Source organism: Gracilinanus agilis, chromosome 6, assembly GCF_016433145.1.
Source record: "Gracilinanus agilis isolate LMUSP501 chromosome 6, AgileGrace, whole genome shotgun sequence".
Taxonomy (NCBI): Eukaryota; Metazoa; Chordata; class Mammalia; order Didelphimorphia; family Didelphidae; genus Gracilinanus; species Gracilinanus agilis.
In genome coordinates, this window is record NC_058135.1 from 170874297 (window position 1) to 170897805 (window position 23509).

At 34.7% G+C, this 23509-nt stretch overlaps 1 protein-coding gene across 2 annotated transcripts in view; it reads left to right on the forward strand.

The window, feature by feature from the left end:
* Positions 1–23509, forward strand: part of YIPF7 (Yip1 domain family member 7) — a 41365-nt gene that overhangs the window by 11510 nt on the left and 6346 nt on the right. The window contains exons 4-5 of one of the 2 annotated variants that reach the window (XM_044680336.1): positions 4943–5090; positions 17968–18149. In XM_044680336.1, coding sequence (XP_044536271.1) covers positions 4943–5090; positions 17968–18149 — 330 coding nt within the window. The remainder of the gene's footprint in view (positions 1–4942; positions 5091–17967; positions 18150–23509) is intronic. The other variant, XM_044680337.1, reaches the window with a different exon arrangement.

The window sequence follows — 23509 nt, forward strand, 5'->3', positions numbered from 1 at the left end:
GGGAATCTTGGTCCTCTTTTCCTACCTTCATAAAATCAATCTTGTCCATAATCAATTCTTCTGAGCTCCTTACTGGTTTAATGTTATTCATTCAGATATATTTTCTTCACTTTGTGCGAAATTATGAAGGGCAGGGGCCTATTTTATCTAAAGAGACTGAAAAGGCAAGATAAGTTGATAAATAGCATTTCCCCTGCCTTTTTCTCAAGGAAAAGACATTGTGGTATTTAAAAATACAGGACTGTAAAATGAACATATTTGCTACTCAAATAATTTTATTTGTGCAATATGTTTGTTTATTCTGGAAATGGTTTATGAAATAAAACATTCGCCTAGTTTTGGGAAAAAGTAACTTTTTGCTACTTGATAATGCAACATCAAAATGTTAACAAATGAATCTGGAGATAATAATTGATTCTAGTCTGTCTGGCTAGAAAGTACTGTAGAACTTAATATTTTATTTTTCTAACATTGGTTAGTGTTTGTAGTTGAAAGGCCAGGGCCACGATTTGCATAGAAAATAAAGATATTAATTCATTTTTATAGCACATACATCATATACTTTACTACCACTAGATGACAGCAAAGCAATAAATTTTGCATTCAAATTTCATGGCAATATCCTCCTCTATTTTTATTTTGCATAGTTTGTGTTAGGGTCCCTATAATTAATAAATACTTACTATTATCTTCTCAGCATACTTGGTAATATATTTGGAAGCAAAAGCCAAGGTGGCTTACTTCAGCAAAAAACATTGAAACCCCAGTTCTTATAAAATAGCTTTTGATTCTTTTGTTAATTCATTGCTTTGTTGGGTAAAAACCAAAAGATGTGCAGAAATTAATTGTGCCATTTAATTAGTATTTGAAATACTGATTGCATTCCATAAATACATTTTATCTTGTTTATTTAAAGTACAACTGCATTTTTTTTTGAAAGAGGTGGTCATTGCATTCATTCTCTTCATTCTTTCAATCAACATTCATATAGCACCTACTGCCTGCAAGACCCTATTCACAGTGTTTTGGAGTAAAACAAAGTCAATTTATCATATTAAGTAATGAAAACATATGGTTAATGAAGGCCAATTTACAACAAAACTGCCAAGTTTGAAAATGATAAATTCCTCAGGTAGAATTAAACTGTAAAGTCTATTAATTCCTGAAATAAAAATTGAATGAGATAGTCTATGCTGACTTAAGTATGATAGATTGTTGCTATTTACCAGTGTTTGTATATTAACAAATAAGTAAATATTCGTCAGGTGAACAAATAACTTATTCAATTTTATTCTTATTTTCAAGATAAAAAAGATACAGGAATTTGCTTTATCAATAAAATTACCAAGATTTTTAGCTTTAAAAGGACATCAGACCTTTTGTGTATCGAAGAGGGGAAATCCCCTCAATCTCACTTAAGTTTTCTAATGTCACTGGTCAATTCCCAGGGAGAAATATTTGGTTACTGCTCTAGTAATATTATTCACCTCTCATCCACATTGGCCATTAAATGACCATTCTATGTTCTGTGCATAGAATTTAGGTTTTAGGAATTTGTGGATGTTAAGAACTATGGCAGAATTAAAAGTAGGTTTCTGCTTCTTACCAAACTTCCAAACGGTGCTCTATCACCAGTGAAGTCATGTATAGAATTTCTTTGCCTATGCAGAAATAATTTATTCTCAAGGGTAGGGAACTCTTATATCAGAGGCTCCCATGGTACAAAAGACTTGAGTTCAGTTTAGGGGCTTGTTTTTCATTTCTTTTGACTCATATGACTTGTCTTGGGAAGCCTTGTAAAATTTATTTCTGGATTCCCCATTATGTTGAGACCAACTTCCCATTTGTAAGCATATAGTCTGAAGTATTACAGATGGAAGTTTTACTAAAACAACAAAGAAAATAAAATAAAAGTCACTTAATGAATTATATTCCCAAAAGCCTCAAGAAAGGAAGTCTGACTAAGCTCCTTTCCCCTACATCTTGTTTTCCCTTCTTGTTCTCTACAAGGAGTGGGGAGAGAATAATAATAGTTATAGGGTTTATATAGAATAATTAAGAGATAATATTATGTTATAATAACAGCTAACATTTTTATAATTTTAACATTTGCAAAGCATAATGTAAATATTATTAAATTTGATCTTCATATCAACACTGTAAGATAGGTGCTATTATTATCCTCTTACATATAAGAAAACTGAGTCTGGGCTAGATTAAGTGGTCTGCCTCAGGACAAACAGCTGTTACTGAGCATTTAGAGCAGGAGGCTAGAAGGCACAGTGGATAAAATGCTGGGTCTGGAGTTAGAAAGACTTATCTTCCCAAGTTCAAATCTGCCTTCAGACATTTCCTAGCTATATGACCCTGCTCAAGTCACTCAACTATGCCTTAGTTTCTTCATTTGTAAAATAAGCTGGAAAAGGACATGACATACTATTCCAGTATGTTTGCCAAGAAAATTCCAAATGGATTCATAGAATTGACTGAAAACAACTGAACAAGAAGATGAATCTAAAGCGTTGTTAACATCCAGACCATTCTGACCCTAGGTCTAGCCTTATATCCACCTAGCCATTTTCTCTTCACCTTCATACTGTGGTTCCCTTCTGTACAGTTTCTCAGGCCAATTAAAGAAATGTATCATAGGATCACAGATTCAAGCTGGAAAAACTCTAGGGATAACCTTGTCTAACTCCCTCCTTTTCACAATTGGGGAGACAGACTGAAAGATTAACCTGTCCAGGGCTATACAGGTCAATCATAGATTTAGAACTGAAAGGGACCTCAATCCAATGCAAACCTGTCATTATCCAGATGGGGAAACCGAGGCCCAAGGAGATTAATTGGTTTGCCCAAGGAAATATATTCAGTAACAGTTAGAAGGGGGACCCTTTGTCTTTAGGATAATAATGTTTTTTTTCTCTTTATTCCACCATATCACACAGGTAGAAAGTGATAGAGCCAAGCTCCAAACCCAGTTCTGACTTCAAATTCATTCTTATATCCATTGTATCATGTTTTTCTCACTACAGCCCTCTAAAGCTGATGTGTAAAGATTTTTACTCCTACTGTAGAGAGGAAGAAGCAGGTTATATGACTTGTCCACAATCATACATCTAAGGAAATGGCAAAACTGAGATTTAAACACGTCAAAAAATGACTGATAGAACGTCTATTCTATGTTCAGGGTACATGCCTTATTTTTTTATTTTTTAACATAAGAACAGTACCATGTTCCATTTGCAGGTTCCATAAAGGGATCTAATTGGATCCTTTTTTTTTTTTTTTTTTTTAATGCACTCATCTTTCACTATCCCATGATGCCTCGACCAAAGCAGACTAGCCTTTAGGAAGTGCCTCTTCTAGATACTCTGCAACTGCTACTTTAGCCAGGTTGAAACTGCTAATGAATGTGGGGAAACTCTCTTTGAGCTAACAAGGGGAATAGCATATGGAGCTATGGACTTTCTTGGTTTCCTGAGTCTCCTGAGGTTGGTTCTCTGTCACATAGTGGAATTAACTCTTGCTTACATGACATAGGACAGAACATTCAATGCTGTACTTTTCTTAACTGTCCCCACCATTATCTTCTCTCCATCTCTCTCCTTTTTATCTCTTTTGCCTCCTTGCAGTCTCCATCAGTTATGAACTGGTTGTCTTTTCTCTCTCTTCTCACATAAGCTCTTTCAAATTGCTGTTATACTCTTAAATTAGCAGAGGTGGGGAATAGAGTAAGAAAGGGGGAATCTAGTATGTATTGCACGGAGATTTATTCTATAAATGCCAAATATACTCCCTTCCATGCCCAAATGCAATCATTATAGATAATGCAGTCTCTAAATTTAATCATATGTGGATTTATGTTGAAAAAAAAATCACTTCTTGGAAAACCCGTCCTTCTGTGCCTCCCAAGAAGAATTCACTTTATTCATAAAATATTTTTTCTTAATTTGGCTTCCTCATTATTCTAATTTTATTTGCAGACGAGTAACTGGCTATTTTCTAAGTATGTTCCCTTCCTCCCTTGAAGTTTTACTTACCTTATAATTCCTTCAAAATTCTTCTTAAAATATAATTTTATGTGATCAGAGAAAAAAGTGACTGGCGTATAGAACATATCTATTCCATGTTCACTATATGTGTTTTATTTTTTATTTTTTTAAATATAAGAACAGTATTATGTTCCAGTAGCAGTAGCAATTTCCAGAAAGGGATTTTATTTGATTCTAATAGAAACAACTTTGGAAATAGATTGCTCAAAAACTGAAAAAGAAAAATGAATAGCAAAGTAAACCCATGGTCAGTAGGTTGTACTGAATTTATTGTTATTTAAGAAACATGGTTTTCCCTTGGTCAGTGAATCAAAGGGAAAATATACTTCTCTCTAGAATTTCATCTGTACAGATTAAACCAGTAATATGCATTGACCTTATAAAATCATTCACATAAGCTATGATTATTTTGATTTGGTGGGAGGACCCATCTTGTTTTTTCGTGTTTATTTTTCAGTCAGTTAGTGTGAGGACTGTATTTCTAATCAGGAAGAAGAAAATTAAAAAAAAAAACCCAATCCTAAAGACTCTCTGAGTTGTCACCTTTGATTTGGCAATTGCTGCTAATTAAAAAATCATTCAGTGTCACAGATAAGATTTTGAAAGTACTAGGAATTTAAATCTTTGAAAAAGAAACATTAAAATGAGCAATAGGAGAAGTTTTTTGGTCGAATAGCTAAGATTTTATTTAAGATAATAAATATTTCTCAATTTGCAAGTAGAATGTAAGCTTGGATACTTCCCGTGAGCTCGTAAGCTAGCTTCAGGTGGGTCTCGGTTCACTGCGCATCTGTCAGAGGACACGATCTGGAGATGACAAAAGTTCTGTTTTGTTTAAATGGGTTGTCAGTGTCCTCTTTTTTAATCATTCTATTTATTTCTTCTGCAGAGCTTGGAATAAATTTTGATCACATTTGGCAGAAGACACTGACGGTGTTAAATCCTCTGAAACCAGCAGATGGCAGCATAATGAACGAAACTGACCTCACCGGCCCCATTCTTTTCTGCATAGCTCTGGGAGCGACTCTACTTCTGGTAATGTATGGCTGCAGTCATAAGACTTTAATGCTCTGACTTAAGAGGGGCCAAAAAAAAAAAAAAAAAAAAAAGCAAACTCTAGTTGAGGAAGTATTCGTTTCCTATGGTGAAGAGTGTTTACTTAACTGGAGTGTCAGAGTGCGGATTAGAGAAATCACAAGATTAAATCACAGCAGAATGCCCAGGAGAAACTGCTTTCATGGGAAAGCAAATGAGTAAACCATTCATTTATATGGCTTTGGGATCACGGGAAATGTAGTTCCAAGTATCTCAAGTGATTTTAAATGACAGTGTTAAAATGACATTAAAGGCAACGTTAATCGACAATTCCTAGCTCACTTCCTTATTGCAAAAGGTAGAATAGAAGGCACCTTATATTTAGACTAAAATATAGGGCTCGAGTACGAATTGTATTTTGTAGAGGTTTCACATGGTCTTTTCATGGGAAACTCTTTTTCTGGTTATTTTAATTCTTCATTCACAGGGAATTCTTTTCTGATTATTTTAGTTCTTCACTTGACCAGAAAAATGCTTTGTGCGCTGGCTATAGTGAGCTTCTCCTTTGGATCCTTGTGTCTGTTAGTTATTGTATTGAGACTCATCAAAAGGGATAATGAAAAGAATATCAGTCTATAAATGTCTTCATTTATAAGACTGAAATTAAGAGTTTCTTCTTTTGAAAAATGCATCATTTTAAAAAGAGAAAGGAAACAAATCCTGGAAAAATGAGATAAGAAAAGTAGCATCTGTAAAAAATTTCTTAGTATCTTTGACCATCGTGTTATGTAAACTCCATAGTGTTATGTAAAAATGGAAATACCAGAAGACTTAAAGGCATAACTCAAAGAGAATACTGTTTAATATTAAATTCATATAAAAAAAAAGATCTGTAACTTTTTTAGTTGAAGCTCAAAATGAGTCAACATTGTGATGACAGCCAAGAGACAATACAACACTAAGTTGCCTTAAATGAGTTATAGCACTGTTAGGGATATGGGTGTACCAATCTTCTTTAACCTGATCATTTCACACTTATAGCAGTATTTTTAATTCTGAACAACCCATTTTAGAAAGGACCCTGACAAATTGGAATGGGTCAAAGAGGAGGCAAATGAGGATAGTGAGAGACCTCAAGTTTGGAGTACAGAGTGGGCTTCTTCTTCCTCCCCGAGGGCATAAACAAGACCAAAGAGGAAAAAATTTCAAAGAAACATAGTTAGACCGGAGATAAAGACAAGATTCCTAATAACAAGAGCTGTCCAAAAGTAGAATGGGCTGCCACTAGGGCTAGGATATATGACCTCTTTGGAAGTCTGAACAAAAGTTGGAAGACCATTTCTTGGATAAGTTTCAGAGGGCATTTGTTTTTAGGTATTAATTGAACTGTAGATAACTCAAGGGGTCCTTCACAGCTCTAAGATTCTGTTTTCCAGTCCTTCAATTTTCACATGAACAACCCTGAGGTCCACAGAAGTTAAAGTGACTTGCTTGTTAAAGATTGCCTTGGTAGCAAATTTCAAATCAAGGATTAGAACTTGTGTCTTTTCACCCTGGCTTATACTCTTTCATTATACTTGGCTTAAACCTGAAGTCATAAAAATTCTGTCTCAGAAACAAACAGCTCCATTAATGTAGAAGGAGAAAGAAAGGGCATAAAAACTGACACAAGAAATTTAGAAACTAAGAAAAAACTCTGCATTGAAAATTGACAAGTTTCAAGAAAAAAAAAATGACAAGTTTCCTCCTACCCAAATCAAAACTAAAATTCCTAAGTGAAAGATCAACTTTGCAAATGCTTATCTAATTAAAGATATTTTAAAATACGCATTTCCTAAGATAGTCAGCCTACTGTTATGTATCAATTGCATAGTAATTTGTTTTAGTAGAAGCCACATCATATCCATTTGAACTAATAGCATTTAGTGATACCATCTTTTTTCCTCTCTACAGAAGCAGATGTAAATTCCTTGTAAATCAAACACTATATCAAGTAGAGTTTTAATTTAGCTGCTGACCTCCCTTCTTCTGTCTTTGTCACAGTAATTTGATAATCTTAGATTAAGCTGCTAAGTAAGGCTATGTCAATTAATCAAATAGTCAGAAACAATCAATTTAATATATTAACTAATCTTTTTTCCTCAAGTCATTTGTAATATTGCAACTGTTGGGGTTTTTTTGGCTGAGAGTATCATCTTCCTCTTTCAAGGGCAGAATTAATTCCATTAAAATGTATTTTGAATTTTTAATGGTTCTTTCTGATGGACAAAAATTCTTCACTTTTAAATAAAAAGATAGAATAGTGCAGTGGTGAGAATATTAGTTAATATATTAATAAGAGCCAAGAGTCTGGGTTCCAATCTGGAGTTTCAATTTAACGATCTGTAAAATACAATCAGATTATTTTCTAAAGTTTCTTTCAAATATTCTATGAAATATTAGTTGAATAAATATATTTTTTGAGTCTTTTCATACTGAGTATTAAATTTTATTATCTTAAATTTGATTCAGGTTACTATTGTGTTGTTGCTTCTGTACTTTCTTAGATATGTAATCTCGAACCATTCATGCATATTTTCTCTACCAGAGTGATGATTGTTCATGTTAATCCTTAAATTGTCTCCAAAGAGTCTACTAAACATTTGATCTTCTCCCTTCCTCATCTTTTAATGTTATGTGGACACCAATGAGGAACACAGGCTATCTATCCTTCCATACCACTACCACTTTTTTCTTTGGCCATATATCATTTTCCCCTTAAGTTATTCGGTATTTTACTTTTCTTGTACAATTCTTTACTGTTGATTTATTGTAAATGTTAGGGGTAAAAAGGAGTTTTGATTGGGTGAATATTAAAAGGTTTGGTTGCCAGGGAATTGAAACATTATCAATCCCCAATTAAAGAATAACCTCAAGTCAAAATGACTTTAATGGAAGTTTATTTACAAATGAGAAGAGAGAGAGAAAGTAAGAAGATGAGAGAGAGAATAAGATTGGATAAGTGATCTAACACACTGAGTAATTTGCTCCGATCCCCTAGTTTAACCCAGGGAGATTTAATTAGCCTTCAATCAAGAGAGGTTCGGCCTTAAAGGCCAAGGGCTGGAAGGCCCTGGAATTCCAGGAACATTTAGTCTTTACACTCACCATGTGTAATTCTAAGAGAAAGATTTAAGAAAGATCTCACCAAGGTCTCAGGGTTCAAGGTCTAGGGCTTTTCCATGTTCAAGCAAGAACCAGAAGAGCCAAGATGAACTCACTAAACTCTCTTTTAAAGGGGCTTCTTTTGCATTACTTCCTGTGCCTTCCTCTTAGTTTACATGTCCAATCACAACAGACGCTTTTCTTAGGACTGCCTAGGAGGAAGTAAATTCTGATTCGTCACTCACTCTAGCACACATAGGTCACAAACCTCCCAACTTGTGAGTTAAGTGGAGATGTTTTCACCTTTGGTGATTAAATCTAAAGATGAGCAGGGCATATTTAATCTCATTATCATATAACTTACTAATTAGTTTACTATGTACCACTTTAGAGGACTTAACTTTGAATCTTTAGAGACTGTTGAATTCTATAACTTGCATTCAATGAAGCATTACCAGAAGTAGGTTAATATTGAAAATATATGTTTAAAGCAATTATGGGGGCTGTGAGGGGTTAAATTTTGAGGGGGGGGGCAGGAGTTTGATCAAAAGCCAATAAAACCAGTTTATTAAATGCAAACAGTTTATTTTTTAGCAAATATGGATAGGAAATAGAAAGAAGGAAAGTGAAAGTAATCTTACATTAGCTTATAACCCAGATCCCAATCCTAACTAAATTTCTCTAAAAATACCCTAATTCTATCTGCCTCAGAGGGCAGTATCTTCTACTAGGTTGAAGCCCTGCCTACTCTCTCTACGCTGACTATCTAATAATATAACCACTTTCTATCTACCTGTCTATCCAAGTTATCAGTGATCAATGAGGAAATTAAGGCCTTATTCTGTTTCTCTGGCTTCAATCAGAGAGAGTGCTAGCAAGACACCCTCTCCCAGGAGAGCCAGAGACCAAAAAAAACCCTTTCCAACCATCAGCAACTTACAAACTCAGCCACACCCTTCTAACTGTCACCAACTGCCAAGCAGCACAGCAGGGGGTCTCCTACTGAAAAAACTTATTATTCCTTTTCCTCTTGAATATAAAAAGTAGAAATTAATTTAAAAAAACTATCTTAACAGGGCCAAGAAGAATTTTACTATGTATCATGCAAAGTCTATTTTGTTTCTGCCATATGACATTAATGTATAGCCAAGGTACAAGTGGTTTCATTTTCAGAAGAAAAAGGGAAAGATCTGGAAGAATTTCTGCTGAGTTATCAGGGAGAAAGAAATGTCCTTTAAGAATGAAGGAGGTGATTCGTAGAGAAAATAAAAATTAAAAAAAGAAAATAAATCAAAATAAGTGAAAATAAAAACTAGTTAATTTATTACCAATCATTAATATTATTAATTATCAAATAATATTAATTATTATGTTAATAAATTTAAAAGAAAATAAATTAAAAATTTAAAAGAAAAAAATTAAAAAGGAAATAATTTTTAAAAAAGAAAATAAAATTAAAATAAGACAATTATATAAAAAGCAAAAGGGAATTTTCACCCGAATCAGGCAGGTTGAGGGTCAAAGACTATGAAACCAAACAGGAAGGGAAGAAGACAAGCCCATGAATATTTGGAGTTATATAATAGGAACAAAACCCTTCCTGGAAAGAAGGAAACTGAGTCATCCTTGGATGAAGCATCTTTTGGGGTTCCAAGGAATAATGATGTGGATAGAGTTCTAAGTGATATTAGTTAAGAGATTAAACAGTAATGTTCAGAGAAAAAAGAGTAATGAGTTGACAGCATGGCAGCTATTTGATAACATGGTATAAACTACAAAGAAATCTTTTTTTTTTATTCCTGTTACATGGATATGATGGTGAGGGGATGTCTTCCAAGAATTGTCAAAATTTAAAACAACTTTTCTTTCACGTAATCTTTCTAGAAATTAATTGTAGAAATAAATGATACTACATGAAGGAAACTAACGAAGATTGTTAAAATTTATGAATTGCTAGGCAAAATACAAAACCAACGAAGGTGTCAGGGTGGAGATGATGTTTTTATTGCTATTGGTGGTTAAAATGAGGGAATTCTGAATAAAATAGCAGATTGGAAACAAGAACTCAGTGTAAAATTTGAATTTCTAGATAATGGCTGAAAATATAGAAATGATGGGCATCTTGGTTTGCATCTAACAAGACCAATAAAATATATTTGTCTGGAGTCTTATGAGTCTATTCAAGAGGATTTAAATAAAAAAAGGAATGTGGATATGAAACTTCCCATATAGATTGGACAAACCTATATACATATATATTGTATCTATGACATCTATATCTATCTCACTTTCTATGAGAAGTATGGTAATTCACAATGGACAACATACATGAAAAGAGCTAGCAATAAAACTCATGGTCTCAGACATCTGTATATGAATGAGCAATTCGTTAATATTAAGTGTGAGCTAGAGCTCCTCATGGAAGGAGGCAAATTTGACCTCCTAGGCATTATTGGAAATGGTGGTATGTAGCTCATGATTGGAATTTGGCTCTATATAAGTATACTTTATTCAAAAGGAACAGATTAAGTTAAATTCAGGAGGTTTTAGGACATTATAAACATTAATAATATGTAGCCACATGAAGAAAGCCAGGAAAATGTTTAATAAAGAGCATTGAGGAGATCATTTTATTAAGGATCCAGAGAAATAAAAAGAAAAGTAATGTTGTTGGAGTGTTATACTATGCACCACCTAGACAAGAATAATTGGATAAGGAGTTTGGGAAATATCATAAACTTACCCCAGAAGCGTGACATTTTAGAGATAGGTATTTCAATAATCTGGACATGCTGCTGGTGTTCTTCCTCTGCTGAAAATAAAACAGCCAAAAAAACTTATGGATTACATTCACGATTATTCCATATTTTAAAAGGCAAGAGTAATAAACAAAGGGAGTTGCCATTTAGACCTGATTCTGACAGAAAAGGAAAAACTGATTTCTGAATTATGAATGACAAAAATTTAGGGAGGAATTTACCATTATTGTTTGAGATGAAGAGAAAAGTCATGTGTAGAGTCATACATGTTCTAGATTTTGGTAGAACTTATTTTAAAGGCTTTAGAAAAGGAATCAGTAACTTTTAATAGATTGATATTTTGAAAGAAAATCTCCCCAGGAGGTATAGGAAGATAACAAAAATGAAATTCTGAAGACACAAGCAGATATATTTCTGATGAAGAGAAAAAAATATAAGTTGCCTAGAGATATGGATGTGAATATACTGGGAATTCATTGATAAATTCATATGTAAAACAGACACATATAGAATATGGGAGCAGAGAATGAATATGGAAGATTAACTCAGTCCTGTAAGTCTGGCGTAAAGTGCTAGGGCCTAGAATAAGCTAAAGATGTCAGTGAAAACAATCACAAAATTTTTTGGAGTTTGTTTGCCTCACTACATAGGGGTCAAGTGGATAATTAAATAAGGATTTTTTCATTGCTTAGGGTAATGGTGATAGGAATGGGAGGAAACTGTATTCCCTTTCCATAATGATTTCTCCTTTCAGTGATGGCTGTGGATGCTGGGCTAGAAGCAGGTCTGATATTTTTGGAGGCACTACCATTACCAAAATTCTTGGGTTCAGGATCCTGGGTTGTTTCCAACAAAGTCAGAGAGGAGATACTGATCAAGGTGGTGGTGGTAGTTTGACTTGCTTGGCGTTTGCCCCTTCTCCTTACTTCAAATGTCTTGTTGCTCCAGCTGGACTGGCTTGCCTATCCTGTGTGTGTGGCAGTTTAGCAACTGGAGAGGTTGGATGGTCCCTTCTTCATAGGAGTTGTTTCTCCAGATGATGGCTGTGGTGGCTAGGCTAGAACTGGGAGTGATGCCAGTCCCAGGATTCTATAGTTGGTGATTGCTTATGATAAGTAAAATAATAATTATTTAGCATCTAGTTACCTTCAATGAGTCCATATCTGTCAGCTTACATGAATTATGTCCTAGAGAGCTGAATGAACCACCACATTTGATGGTCAAGCTACTTGTAGTCTTCTCTGAAAAGTCTTAGAGAATGAGGAAGATATTATAGGATTAGAAAAGCACAAATGTTCTCCCTATATTTTTTAAAGGGAAGAGGATAGAGATTGCTAATTATTGTCCAGTAACCTTGGCTTTTATTCATGACAGTTTTCTATAGCATATTATTAAGGGGATATTAGGTGAGCACTTAAAAAGAGTGCAGCAACCACTAAAAGCTTACATGACTTCATCAAGAACAGGTCATGTCANTAAGAATGAAGGAGGTGATTCGTAGAGAAAATAAAAATTAAAAAAAGAAAATAAATCAAAATAAGTGAAAATAAAAACTAGTTAATTTATTACCAATCATTAATATTATTAATTATCAAATAATATTAATTATTATGTTAATAAATTTAAAAGAAAATAAATTATAAATTTAAAAGAAAAAAATTAAAAAGGAAATAATTTTTAAAAAAGAAAATAAAATTAAAATAAGACAATTATATAAAAAGCAAAAGGGAATTTTCACCCGAATCAGGCAGGTTGAGGGTCAAAGACTATGAAACCAAACAGGAAGGGAAGAAGACAAGCCCATGAATATTTGGAGTTATATAATAGGAACAAAACCCTTCCTGGAAAGAAGGAAACTGAGTCATCCTTGGATGAAGCATCTTTTGGGGTTCCAAGGAATAATGATGTGGATAGAGTTCTAAGTGATATTAGTTAAGAGATTAAACAGTAATGTTCAGAGAAAAAAGAGTAATGAGTTGACAGCATGGCAGCTATTTGATAACATGGTATAAACTACAAAGAAATCTTTTTTTTTTATTCCTGTTACATGGATATGATGGTGAGGGGATGTCTTCCAAGAATTGTCAAAATTTAAAACAACTTTTCTTTCACGTAATCTTTCTAGAAATTAATTGTAGAAATAAATGATACTACATGAAGGAAACTAACGAAGATTGTTAAAATTTATGAATTGCTAGGCAAAATACAAAACCAACGAAGGTGTCAGGGTGGAGATGATGTTTTTATTGCTATTGGTGGTTAAAATGAGGGAATTCTGAATAAAATAGCAGATTGGAAACAAGAACTCAGTGTAAAATTTGAATTTCTAGATAATGGCTGAAAATATAGAAATGATGGGCATCTTGGTTTGCATCTAACAAGACCAATAAAATATATTTGTCTGGAGTCTTATGAGTCTATTCAAGAGGATTTAAATAAAAAAAGGAATGTGGATATGAAACTTCCCATATAGATTGGACAAACCTATATACATATATATTGTATCTATGACATCTATATCTATCTCACTTTCTATGAGAAGTATGGTAATTCACAATGGACAACATACATGAAAAGAGCTAGCAATAAAACTCATGGTCTCAGACATCTGTATATGAATGAGCAATTCGTTAATATTAAGTGTGAGCTAGAGCTCCTCATGGAAGGAGGCAAATTTGACCTCCTAGGCATTATTGGAAATGGTGGTATGTAGCTCATGATTGGAATTTGGCTCTATATAAGTATACTTTATTCAAAAGGAACAGATTAAGTTAAATTCAGGAGGTTTTAGGACATTATAAACATTAATAATATGTAGCCACATGAAGAAAGCCAGGAAAATGTTTAATAAAGAGCATTGAGGAGATCATTTTATTAAGGATCCAGAGAAATAAAAAGAAAAGTAATGTTGTTGGAGTGTTATACTATGCACCACCTAGACAAGAATAATTGGATAAGGAGTTTGGGAAATATCATAAACTTACCCCAGAAGCGTGACATTTTAGAGATAGGTATTTCAATAATCTGGACATGCTGCTGGTGTTCTTCCTCTGCTGAAAATAAAACAGCCAAAAAAACTTATGGATTACATTCACGATTATTCCATATTTTAAAAGGCAAGAGTAATAAACAAAGGGAGTTGCCATTTAGACCTGATTCTGACAGAAAAGGAAAAACTGATTTCTGAATTATGAATGACAAAAATTTAGGGAGGAATTTACCATTATTGTTTGAGATGAAGAGAAAAGTCATGTGTAGAGTCATACATGTTCTAGATTTTGGTAGAACTTATTTTAAAGGCTTTAGAAAAGGAATCAGTAACTTTTAATAGATTGATATTTTGAAAGAAAATCTCCCCAGGAGGTATAGGAAGATAACAAAAATGAAATTCTGAAGACACAAGCAGATATATTTCTGATGAAGAGAAAAAAATATAAGTTGCCTAGAGATATGGATGTGAATATACTGGGAATTCATTGATAAATTCATATGTAAAACAGACACATATAGAATATGGGAGCAGAGAATGAATATGGAAGATTAACTCAGTCCTGTAAGTCTGGCGTAAAGTGCTAGGGCCTAGAATAAGCTAAAGATGTCAGTGAAAACAATCACAAAATTTTTTGGAGTTTGTTTGCCTCACTACATAGGGGTCAAGTGGATAATTAAATAAGGATTTTTTCATTGCTTAGGGTAATGGTGATAGGAATGGGAGGAAACTGTATTCCCTTTCCATAATGATTTCTCCTTTCAGTGATGGCTGTGGATGCTGGGCTAGAAGCAGGTCTGATATTTTTGGAGGCACTACCATTACCAAAATTCTTGGGTTCAGGATCCTGGGTTGTTTCCAACAAAGTCAGAGAGGAGATACTGATCAAGGTGGTGGTGGTAGTTTGACTTGCTTGGCGTTTGCCCCTTCTCCTTACTTCAAATGTCTTGTTGCTCCAGCTGGACTGGCTTGCCTATCCTGTGTGTGTGGCAGTTTAGCAACTGGAGAGGTTGGATGGTCCCTTCTTCATAGGAGTTGTTTCTCCAGATGATGGCTGTGGTGGCTAGGCTAGAACTGGGAGTGATGCCAGTCCCAGGATTCTATAGTTGGTGATTGCTTATGATAAGTAAAATAATAATTATTTAGCATCTAGTTACCTTCAATGAGTCCATATCTGTCAGCTTACATGAATTATGTCCTAGAGAGCTGAATGAACCACCACATTTGATGGTCAAGCTACTTGTAGTCTTCTCTGAAAAGTCTTAGAGAATGAGGAAGATATTATAGGATTAGAAAAGCACAAATGTTCTCCCTATATTTTTTAAAGGGAAGAGGATAGAGATTGCTAATTATTGTCCAGTAACCTTGGCTTTTATTCATGACAGTTTTCTATAGCATATTATTAAGGGGATATTAGGTGAGCACTTAAAAAGAGTGCAGCAACCACTAAAAGCTTACATGACTTCATCAAGAACAGGTCATGTCAGACTAACCTCATTTGTTTTATGACAGGGTTAATAGACTTGTACATCAGGGGAATGCTATACATATAATATACTTAAATTTCAGCACAGCATTTGACAAAGCTTCCCATGATGATAAAAATGGGTATATATGGGCTAGATGATTAAATGGCTTTGGCACTCATTCATTTCCTTCCTCTGGTGGGTGGCAGAGGGAAAACTAGGTTTATGTCAAGTTGGAGGGAGGTTTCTAGTATGTGCTCTAGAAATATATTCTTGGAGCTCTCCTGTTTAAACTTCTTAACAATGACTTGGATAAAAACTCAAATGACATACTTTTTACATGGCAGAAGACAGAACTTGGAAGAATAACCAATACATTGGCTGATAGAAGTTAGATCTAAAAATATCATGATAAGAAAGAATGATGAGGTGAAGTATGACAAAATTTAAAGGGATTAAATTTAGGTTTCTGTGCTTGGGGTAGTGCTATTGTAAGTTTTAAATTTAGGTTTTTATAATAATAATATGAAAGTGATAAAGTAATATTGTGGTTGTTGATTTTAAAATATTATACCCAAGTCAAAATGACTTTTACCAGCTTTTATTTACAAAAAGGTGGACAGAGTGAAAGTGTAAAATGTAGATAAAGAGACAGATAACTAACAAGCCTACCAGCCCTTTTCCAGTGAAGTCCAACTCAGCCCTGGCAGGGACTTCCCCAAGTTCGATCTCCATGTGGATTTCTCAGTAATCCTCAGCCAGAAGTCCTGGTGGTGTCTTCAGCCAGAGTTTCACCAGTACAACCTCCTCCAAAGCCAAGGCAGGAATCTAGGACACTCACCCAGGAAGCCAACACAAGATCCACAGAAAAAAGTCTCTTCCAAACACCAGGAAAGGAATGATACCTAGACTATTCTTGTCTCTTCTTTTATGTTTCTTTTTCCATGTCACTTCCTGTCACACCCCTTCTTCACAGAAACCAATTGCAGTCTTTCAATTTGACTAGTAATGTGGGGGGATGAGGGGAAATAAGGGGGCAGTGACCTTTAGAGGTGTGAGCTTACTCTAGTAAATGACTTGTGAACTCTCCTACTTAATGCTAAGTAGGGGTACTTTAAGTTTTTTATTTGATGAGCTAAAAATAGGCAGGGGAGAGTTGATCTTTTCTTCACAATCCCCCCTGTGATTCTTTGGGAGACCAGTCTCCTCAATGAATCATTTAACATAACTAGTTTATACCTCTAAAGATCTTCTAGCTAAAGGTGTATACAATATTGCACTTTCTAAAAGGTAACTATAATAGTTGGAGATAAGAGGGAAATAGAAGAGAGAGAAAAACCAATGTTTTCTAGGCGCATTGACAAAAAGCCAATTGGGGGCAATCCCTTTTGGCATAAGAACTTACGTTCAGAAAAATCATTTTGGTTCACTACATCCCAAAATTCATTCTGGATCTTCTAATACAGTGCAGATTTCTTTATGGCACTTTTTCCAAACAGTTCATTTTTCTTGATTTGGGGAGTTAGCGAGCTTCTTTTTCCTGAAATTTCTCTCATAAATTTTTAAATCTTAGATTTTATGAAAATTATACACTATTTGAACCTACTTTAAGAGGTCTATACTATCCAGAATGATGGCTGTAAACATTCCAATATATTCTGTGCTTCCTGTACCACATTTTAGGAAAGGCACAGATTATTTGGAACATTTCCAAAAAAGTGTGACTAAAATGGTGAAGGGACTACAGAACAGGTCGTATGAAGATTAGCTGAAAGAACAGGAGCTGATGAGCCTGAAGAAGACTCATGAGGAATATAATTGTTGTCTTCAAGTATTTGAAAAATTATCATGTGAAAAAGGGCTTAAGACTCCACTTGGCTCTAGAGAACAGAGCTAAGCATTGATTAAAAATTGCAGTGAGATATATTTAGGCTTGATTTAAAGAAAAACATAATAATAGTGAGAGCTGGCCAGAAGTGGAATAAGTTCTTTCAGGAGAAATAGTGTGCTTCACTCTACAGAGGCTTTTGAGTATAAAGGCTAGATGACCACTGCTTGGCCATATTATAGAAAGTTAGAGGCCAGATGACTGCATTAATTCTGAAATTTTTCCAAGGTCCTAGGTTCTATAAAAACAGAAACCAATTAATCTGATCATTTCCACATTATAAATAACACTAGATGATTATTTTTTACATTGGGAGAAAGGACAACTCACAAAACTTCTCCTTCATTGAAGGATTCTTTGATGCTCCAGTTGCTCCACAAGGTTTTGTGCTTCAACAAACCTTTCCCAATCATAGTCCCAAAAGGCCAAGTAGAAAAATGTGCATTATTTTGTAAATAATGCTTTTTCCAGTAGCTGAATTCCCTAGATTCCCCAAGGACAATCCTACAGGAACAAGAACCAGCCCTGAGCCAGCTTTAAAATATCTTCCCTCTTCATTGCCATTTGAATTTTCTCTTGGTGGTTTGTGTTTGCTTATGTGATTAAGTTGTGATATTCTCATTTCTTCCAGGCGGGAAAAGTTCATTTTGGCTATGTGTATGGCATGAGTGCCATTGGGTGCCTTGGGATTCATGCTTTACTGAATTTGATGAGTACTTCAGGAGTGTCATATGGATGTGTTGCAAGCGTGCTGGGTTACTGTCTGCTCCCTATGGTCATCCTGTCCAGCTGTGCCATATTCTTTTCACTGCAGTAAGTACCTGTTTGCTAATTGACCCCACATGTACAATCTCAGCTAAGACAGTGCCATATCAGAGCAGCTGTTTCCTGTTTCTGAGCATTTTAGTTGTGGGATTGGTGGGACCATGGTTATTAAGAAGGTTCAAAAAGAGAGAAAAGTAGGTCAGTATTGGTCTCAGGTGCATTATTCGACTCTGTAATTTTTTTTAATCCCAGTTTTTCTTTAAACCTGGCACCTTTTAAACTGTCATCCTGTAAGCTACTGTCTCTTAATATGAACTGGTGCCTTGGGTAGTATGATGACTACAAACAAAACATTCACTTGTTTGATTTTTTAAAAATAAGAGCTCTGCGAACATTGACAAATTGTCTGGGCTCCCAGGCAATTCCACTGCCCAAGAGAAGAGCGACTCTGATCTCTCTCAGCACGACTTCTTGCAATAAAGACTTTCCAGTAACACTGAAGGGGACATTGTGACTTTGTGATAAATACACTGTGGGATATATATGCTTTGTCAACTGTAAAGAACTATATAAATGGAAGGTGTTATTATTAGTTCAGAGGCAGATCTTGGCCTAATATAAGGAGAAAGTAGTCTTACTCCATTGTCTCATCATGGAGTGGAGGTGACCATCGGTTCTGAATGATAATGAGGCATAGTCTTGGATTTAGTCAGAATGACTTGGTTTTAGTACTTTCTTTGATATTTACTACTCTGATCCTTGGCAAGGCAGTTAAACTCCATTAACCTCCTTTTCTAAATCTGTAAAGATGAAGCTATCAATAACACTTATAATATCAGAGCCCTTGCAATGTTCTAATGATGAATTTTTTAGCCATAGCAACTCTCAAAGACTGTATTAGAGAGCTTGTGAACTTTGTTGGTGATGGAAGTGGCCATACTAGTAAAAACACAGATCCCTGAAGTTTTGAAACTGGAAACTATTTTTTCAAATAATGAAGTTCCTTTTTATCTTCATCATTAAGATCCTCATATTTGCAATTCTGAAACACTTACCAGTGGTGTAGGTATTATATCAAGCCACTTCAACATTTTTCCAACCCCATGAATACTCCTTTGTCTTCTTCCAGCTGCCAAAATCTGAAGACGTAAAGTAAGAAAGTCATTCTAGAAGCAAGTCTTTTGCCTATGCCAGTGGATAGAGCCACTGTTAGTAGTCCTTTCCATTGATCTTCAAATGGGGTAGAATCTCTGTTAGAAAAACTTGTAAAAGAGTAAAAGATAGAAAAAAATTTGGGAAACATCATTTGCATTTGTCTTTAAAAGTCCTCTCATATATCATTGATTTGACATTGTTTTAAGTAGTTTTAGATTGTTGTTGTTCAGTTGTTTCTCAGTTGTGTGTGACTCCTTATGACCCCATTTGGGATTTTCTTGGCAAAGATACTGGAGTGGTTTGCTATTTCCCTCTCCAGCTCATCTTACAGATTAGAAAACTGAGGTAAAAAGGGTTATATGACTTGCCCAGAGTCTCACAGCTAGTAAATTTCTGAGTCTGGATTTGAACTTTATGACTCCAGGTTTAGTTGGTCTATCCACAGGGCTACCTATTTGGTTAATCTGTTGTGGAATGAACATTTGAGAATGGGAGTGCAGGGTCTCTGTCACTTGTTTTTTTAACAACTTAATGAACTAATATAGTGTGTGTGTGTGTGTGTGTGTGTGTGTGTGTGTGTGTGTGTGTGTGAGAGAGAGAGAGAGAGAGAGAGAGAAAAGAGAGATTCTTAAAGGCTTTATCTTCTGCCAGAACCTACTGCAGTGAAATAAGAAGTGGTTGGATGGCTGGATGCCTTTAGTTAACCTGATATGGAGTGTGTTTACATGAACCCCAGCATTCTAATGAAAAGAAGCTATACTATATTATTCCCTTTAAAAAGTTGGCCCAATTTTTTTCTTTTTTAGAAAAGTGTTTAGCAGTAAGAGAGTCTTAAAGTAAGAAGAAACTAAAGATCTGGTGTAGGAGTTCTTAACCTTTTTTGAATCATGGATCCCTTTGGCAGCCTAATGAAGGCCAATACTACTGTGATTTGTTGTCTACATTCATTATTGAAGAAAATGCTAAATTTCAATGAGAGGTTAGTAAGAAGAAAGATGTAATATTTTTTCCATCCAAGTTCATGAACTCTGTGGGTCTATCCATAGATCCCAAGTTAAGAATGCCTGACAGTTCAAACTACTCATTTTTTTTTCAGATGAAGACACTGAGGCCCAGAGGATAAAGTAATTGATTAGAGTCTTACATAATCAGATTCTATAATGGCCAATGTTGTGACCCCTCTTAAAAGGAAGACCTTTGGGGACATCTTAGCAAAACACTCATTTGTTTATTTTTAATTCAAAAAAATTTTTAAGTTTTATATATTGTCCTATGGTATTAAAACCAAACACATTTCCCCCACAACTTCTACCTCTCAACACTGAATCTCCCCTTATACCAAGGGAAAATATTTAAGCAAAACCAAATACAGGGACCAAGGCTGATAAAATATATCAAATTTCTTGCTCTGTAGTCTTCCTGCTTTCTACTTAGAAGAGGGAGTAATGTTCCAAGATCAGTTCTCAGGGACTAAAAGTAGGCATTACAATTAATCAACATTCAACTTCTTTTTAGTATTGTTTTTCATTTACTTTATTGTAGTCATTGTATATATTGACAGAACTCTTTTTATAGGAGATTTTTTTGAATTTTTGAATATCATTTTCAGTGAAGTTGAGACTTAAGCCAAGAATGTCAGATGATATAGATAACTATAAAATATCAGTAGCTTTTTAAGTATCTGAATTTAGAATAATAATCTTGGCTTTTGTAAGTTATTGCATTTTAGTGTTTTGATTATTGGGTTTTACTGGTTAAATCGTGAATGACTATAATGAAACCACAAACAAATCTAGTCTCTAAGACTATTAAGCTAGAAATACTTTCAAGTGCTCTGATTGTATTAACTATACTGAATAACCAGGTATCATTTTATAATTTCACTTAGAAAATCAGTAAAATAAATTGCTGTAGAAATTATTCCTAATTGATGTTGATTGAACTAACTTGTAATATTTATTACAATGCTTTAAAATGTTCTTGATGGGCATAGAGTCTAAGAACATAATTCTTTATGTAGTGCTTCACAATTGATTCTTTAGTCCTTTTATAGAAATAGAGGGCGACTCTGTTCCTCTCACATACCAAATAACATTCTAGGTCACTTCCTCATATCGTCAGAGAACCAAGAGAGAAAGAATAGAATGGTGAAAGAATGAAAGAGTCAGTGATTCAGTCAACAGCCATTTATTAAGGACTTAGCTCTGGGTTAAACACTGGGGACATGTTCTGCCCTCAAGGAGCTTATGTTCTACTAAAAAGGCAACAAATTTGAGCTCCTTTCTAGTCACTCTTCCCCTCTCTCAATATCAGACTATTAATTGATTGTGTTGACATTGGACAAGTCACTTCGTCATTTTGGGCTTCAAATTGTCTCATCTGTAAAATATTTTTTTTTTTTTTGTCTAAGAGTCCATATTTTATTGGTGTGGATACTCCTTTTCCTCATGTAGATCAAAACAACTTTATCACTTAGTAGGATTTTTTTTTTTTTAGAAGTTACAAACAGAGATTTTTTTTGGGGGGAGGGGCTTGATTTAAGGGAAAACTTCCTAATAATTAGAACTATCCAAAAGCAAAATATTCATCCATAGGAAATAGTGTGCTCCTTATCTCTGTGGGACTTTGAATGAAGACTGGATATTTCTTTGTAATGGAAGTTGTAAAGACAATAGCTATTAAAGCATATTTCAGAGTAGAAGAACTCTAAAGATCCATTCAAATGTGAGCTGTGTGGTTCTGTGATAAATAGTTTGTGGAGATTCTTGAATTCTAGGCGAAGGAAATATTGGAGATTTTTGAATATAGAAGAGACTTGACCTGGAATGATCTGAAAATGGATGCATGAGGAAAGTTATTCTAGCCATTACATGTTTTCTGCTACCTTCTGTATTCTGTAGCAATACTCCAAGGAACAAGGATAGTAGTGAAGACAGTGATAAACCTAGAATTTTTGCTACTTTTTCCGTGGTTGATGATGAAAGAATATAAGCTTCTTGAGGGCAGATTTTCTTTCTCGTTTATTTTTGTTGTTGCTTTTATCACCAGAGTCTAGCACAGGACCTGGCACAGTGAATATTTAATAAATGCTTTTAAAATGAGTTCTTTGCTAAATAACCGCTATGGCTGATGTTGTTTTTTTTTTTAAATTCAGACATATTCGCTGAGAACTAGACAAAGAAAAACCTCTGCATATATTTTAGAATTACTTGCATCAATGGAAACAACAGCTTTGGTTACAGACACCAGTAGTATTAGTTAGCAGTGGATAGAATGCTGAACCTGAAGTCAGGAAAATCTGAATTGAAATATTGCTGCAGACAATTAGTAGCTAATGCGGACCTGGGCAAATCATTTAATATCTCTCTGCCTGTTTCCTCATATGTAAACTGGAGGTAATAGCAGCATCTACCTTCCCACCAAGGCTGTTGTGAGGATAAAATCAGATATTTGTAAAGCACTTTGCAGACATTAGTGTTATATGAAGTTTAGCTATCATCGTCACTAGAAAAATGAAGCTTACTGACTGCCCTTCTCTCATACTGGATGACGAAATGATACTTGTTCCATGTCTATAGGGCTTGTATGCCTGTTGAGACTAAGCTCCTATTCCCATCCCAGCATTTAGCACAGTCTTGTAAATAGTCAATACTCAATTAATCACTTTTTGAATTGAATCAGTGAGGTAATAATAATAATCGTTAGCATTTATATAGCCCCCACTATGAGCCTGCTGCTGTGCTAAGTGCTTTATAAATATTCCTTCACTTGAGCTTCAGAACAACAAGAGGAGGTAAATGCTATTATTAACCGCATTTTACATTTGAGGAAATTGAGGCAAACAGAGGTTAAATATTCCTGCCCAAGGTCACACAGCTGGTCATTGTCTGAGGTCAGATTTGAATCTAGATCTTCTGGCCTCTGGCCCCACCATTTTATTCACTGTGCCACATAGCAGCCTCCCAAGGCAATATAATGGATGTATAGTAGATGTAATAGAAATATCCCTAGATAGAAACTTCAGTTAGAATTCTGGTTCTGACTAGATGTATGATCTTAGAGAAGTCATTTTACTTCTTAGAGACAGTATTCTTTATCTACAAAGTGGTAGAGATAGATTATATCTCTAAGGTATTTTCCAACTTGACGATTCCGTGAGTCGTCAAGAAGATATTAAAGATCCTTCTCACCTAATCTTTTGGAATCCAATATTAAGAGTTCAGAATAATATTGCTTTCTTCTCACATGTTGCC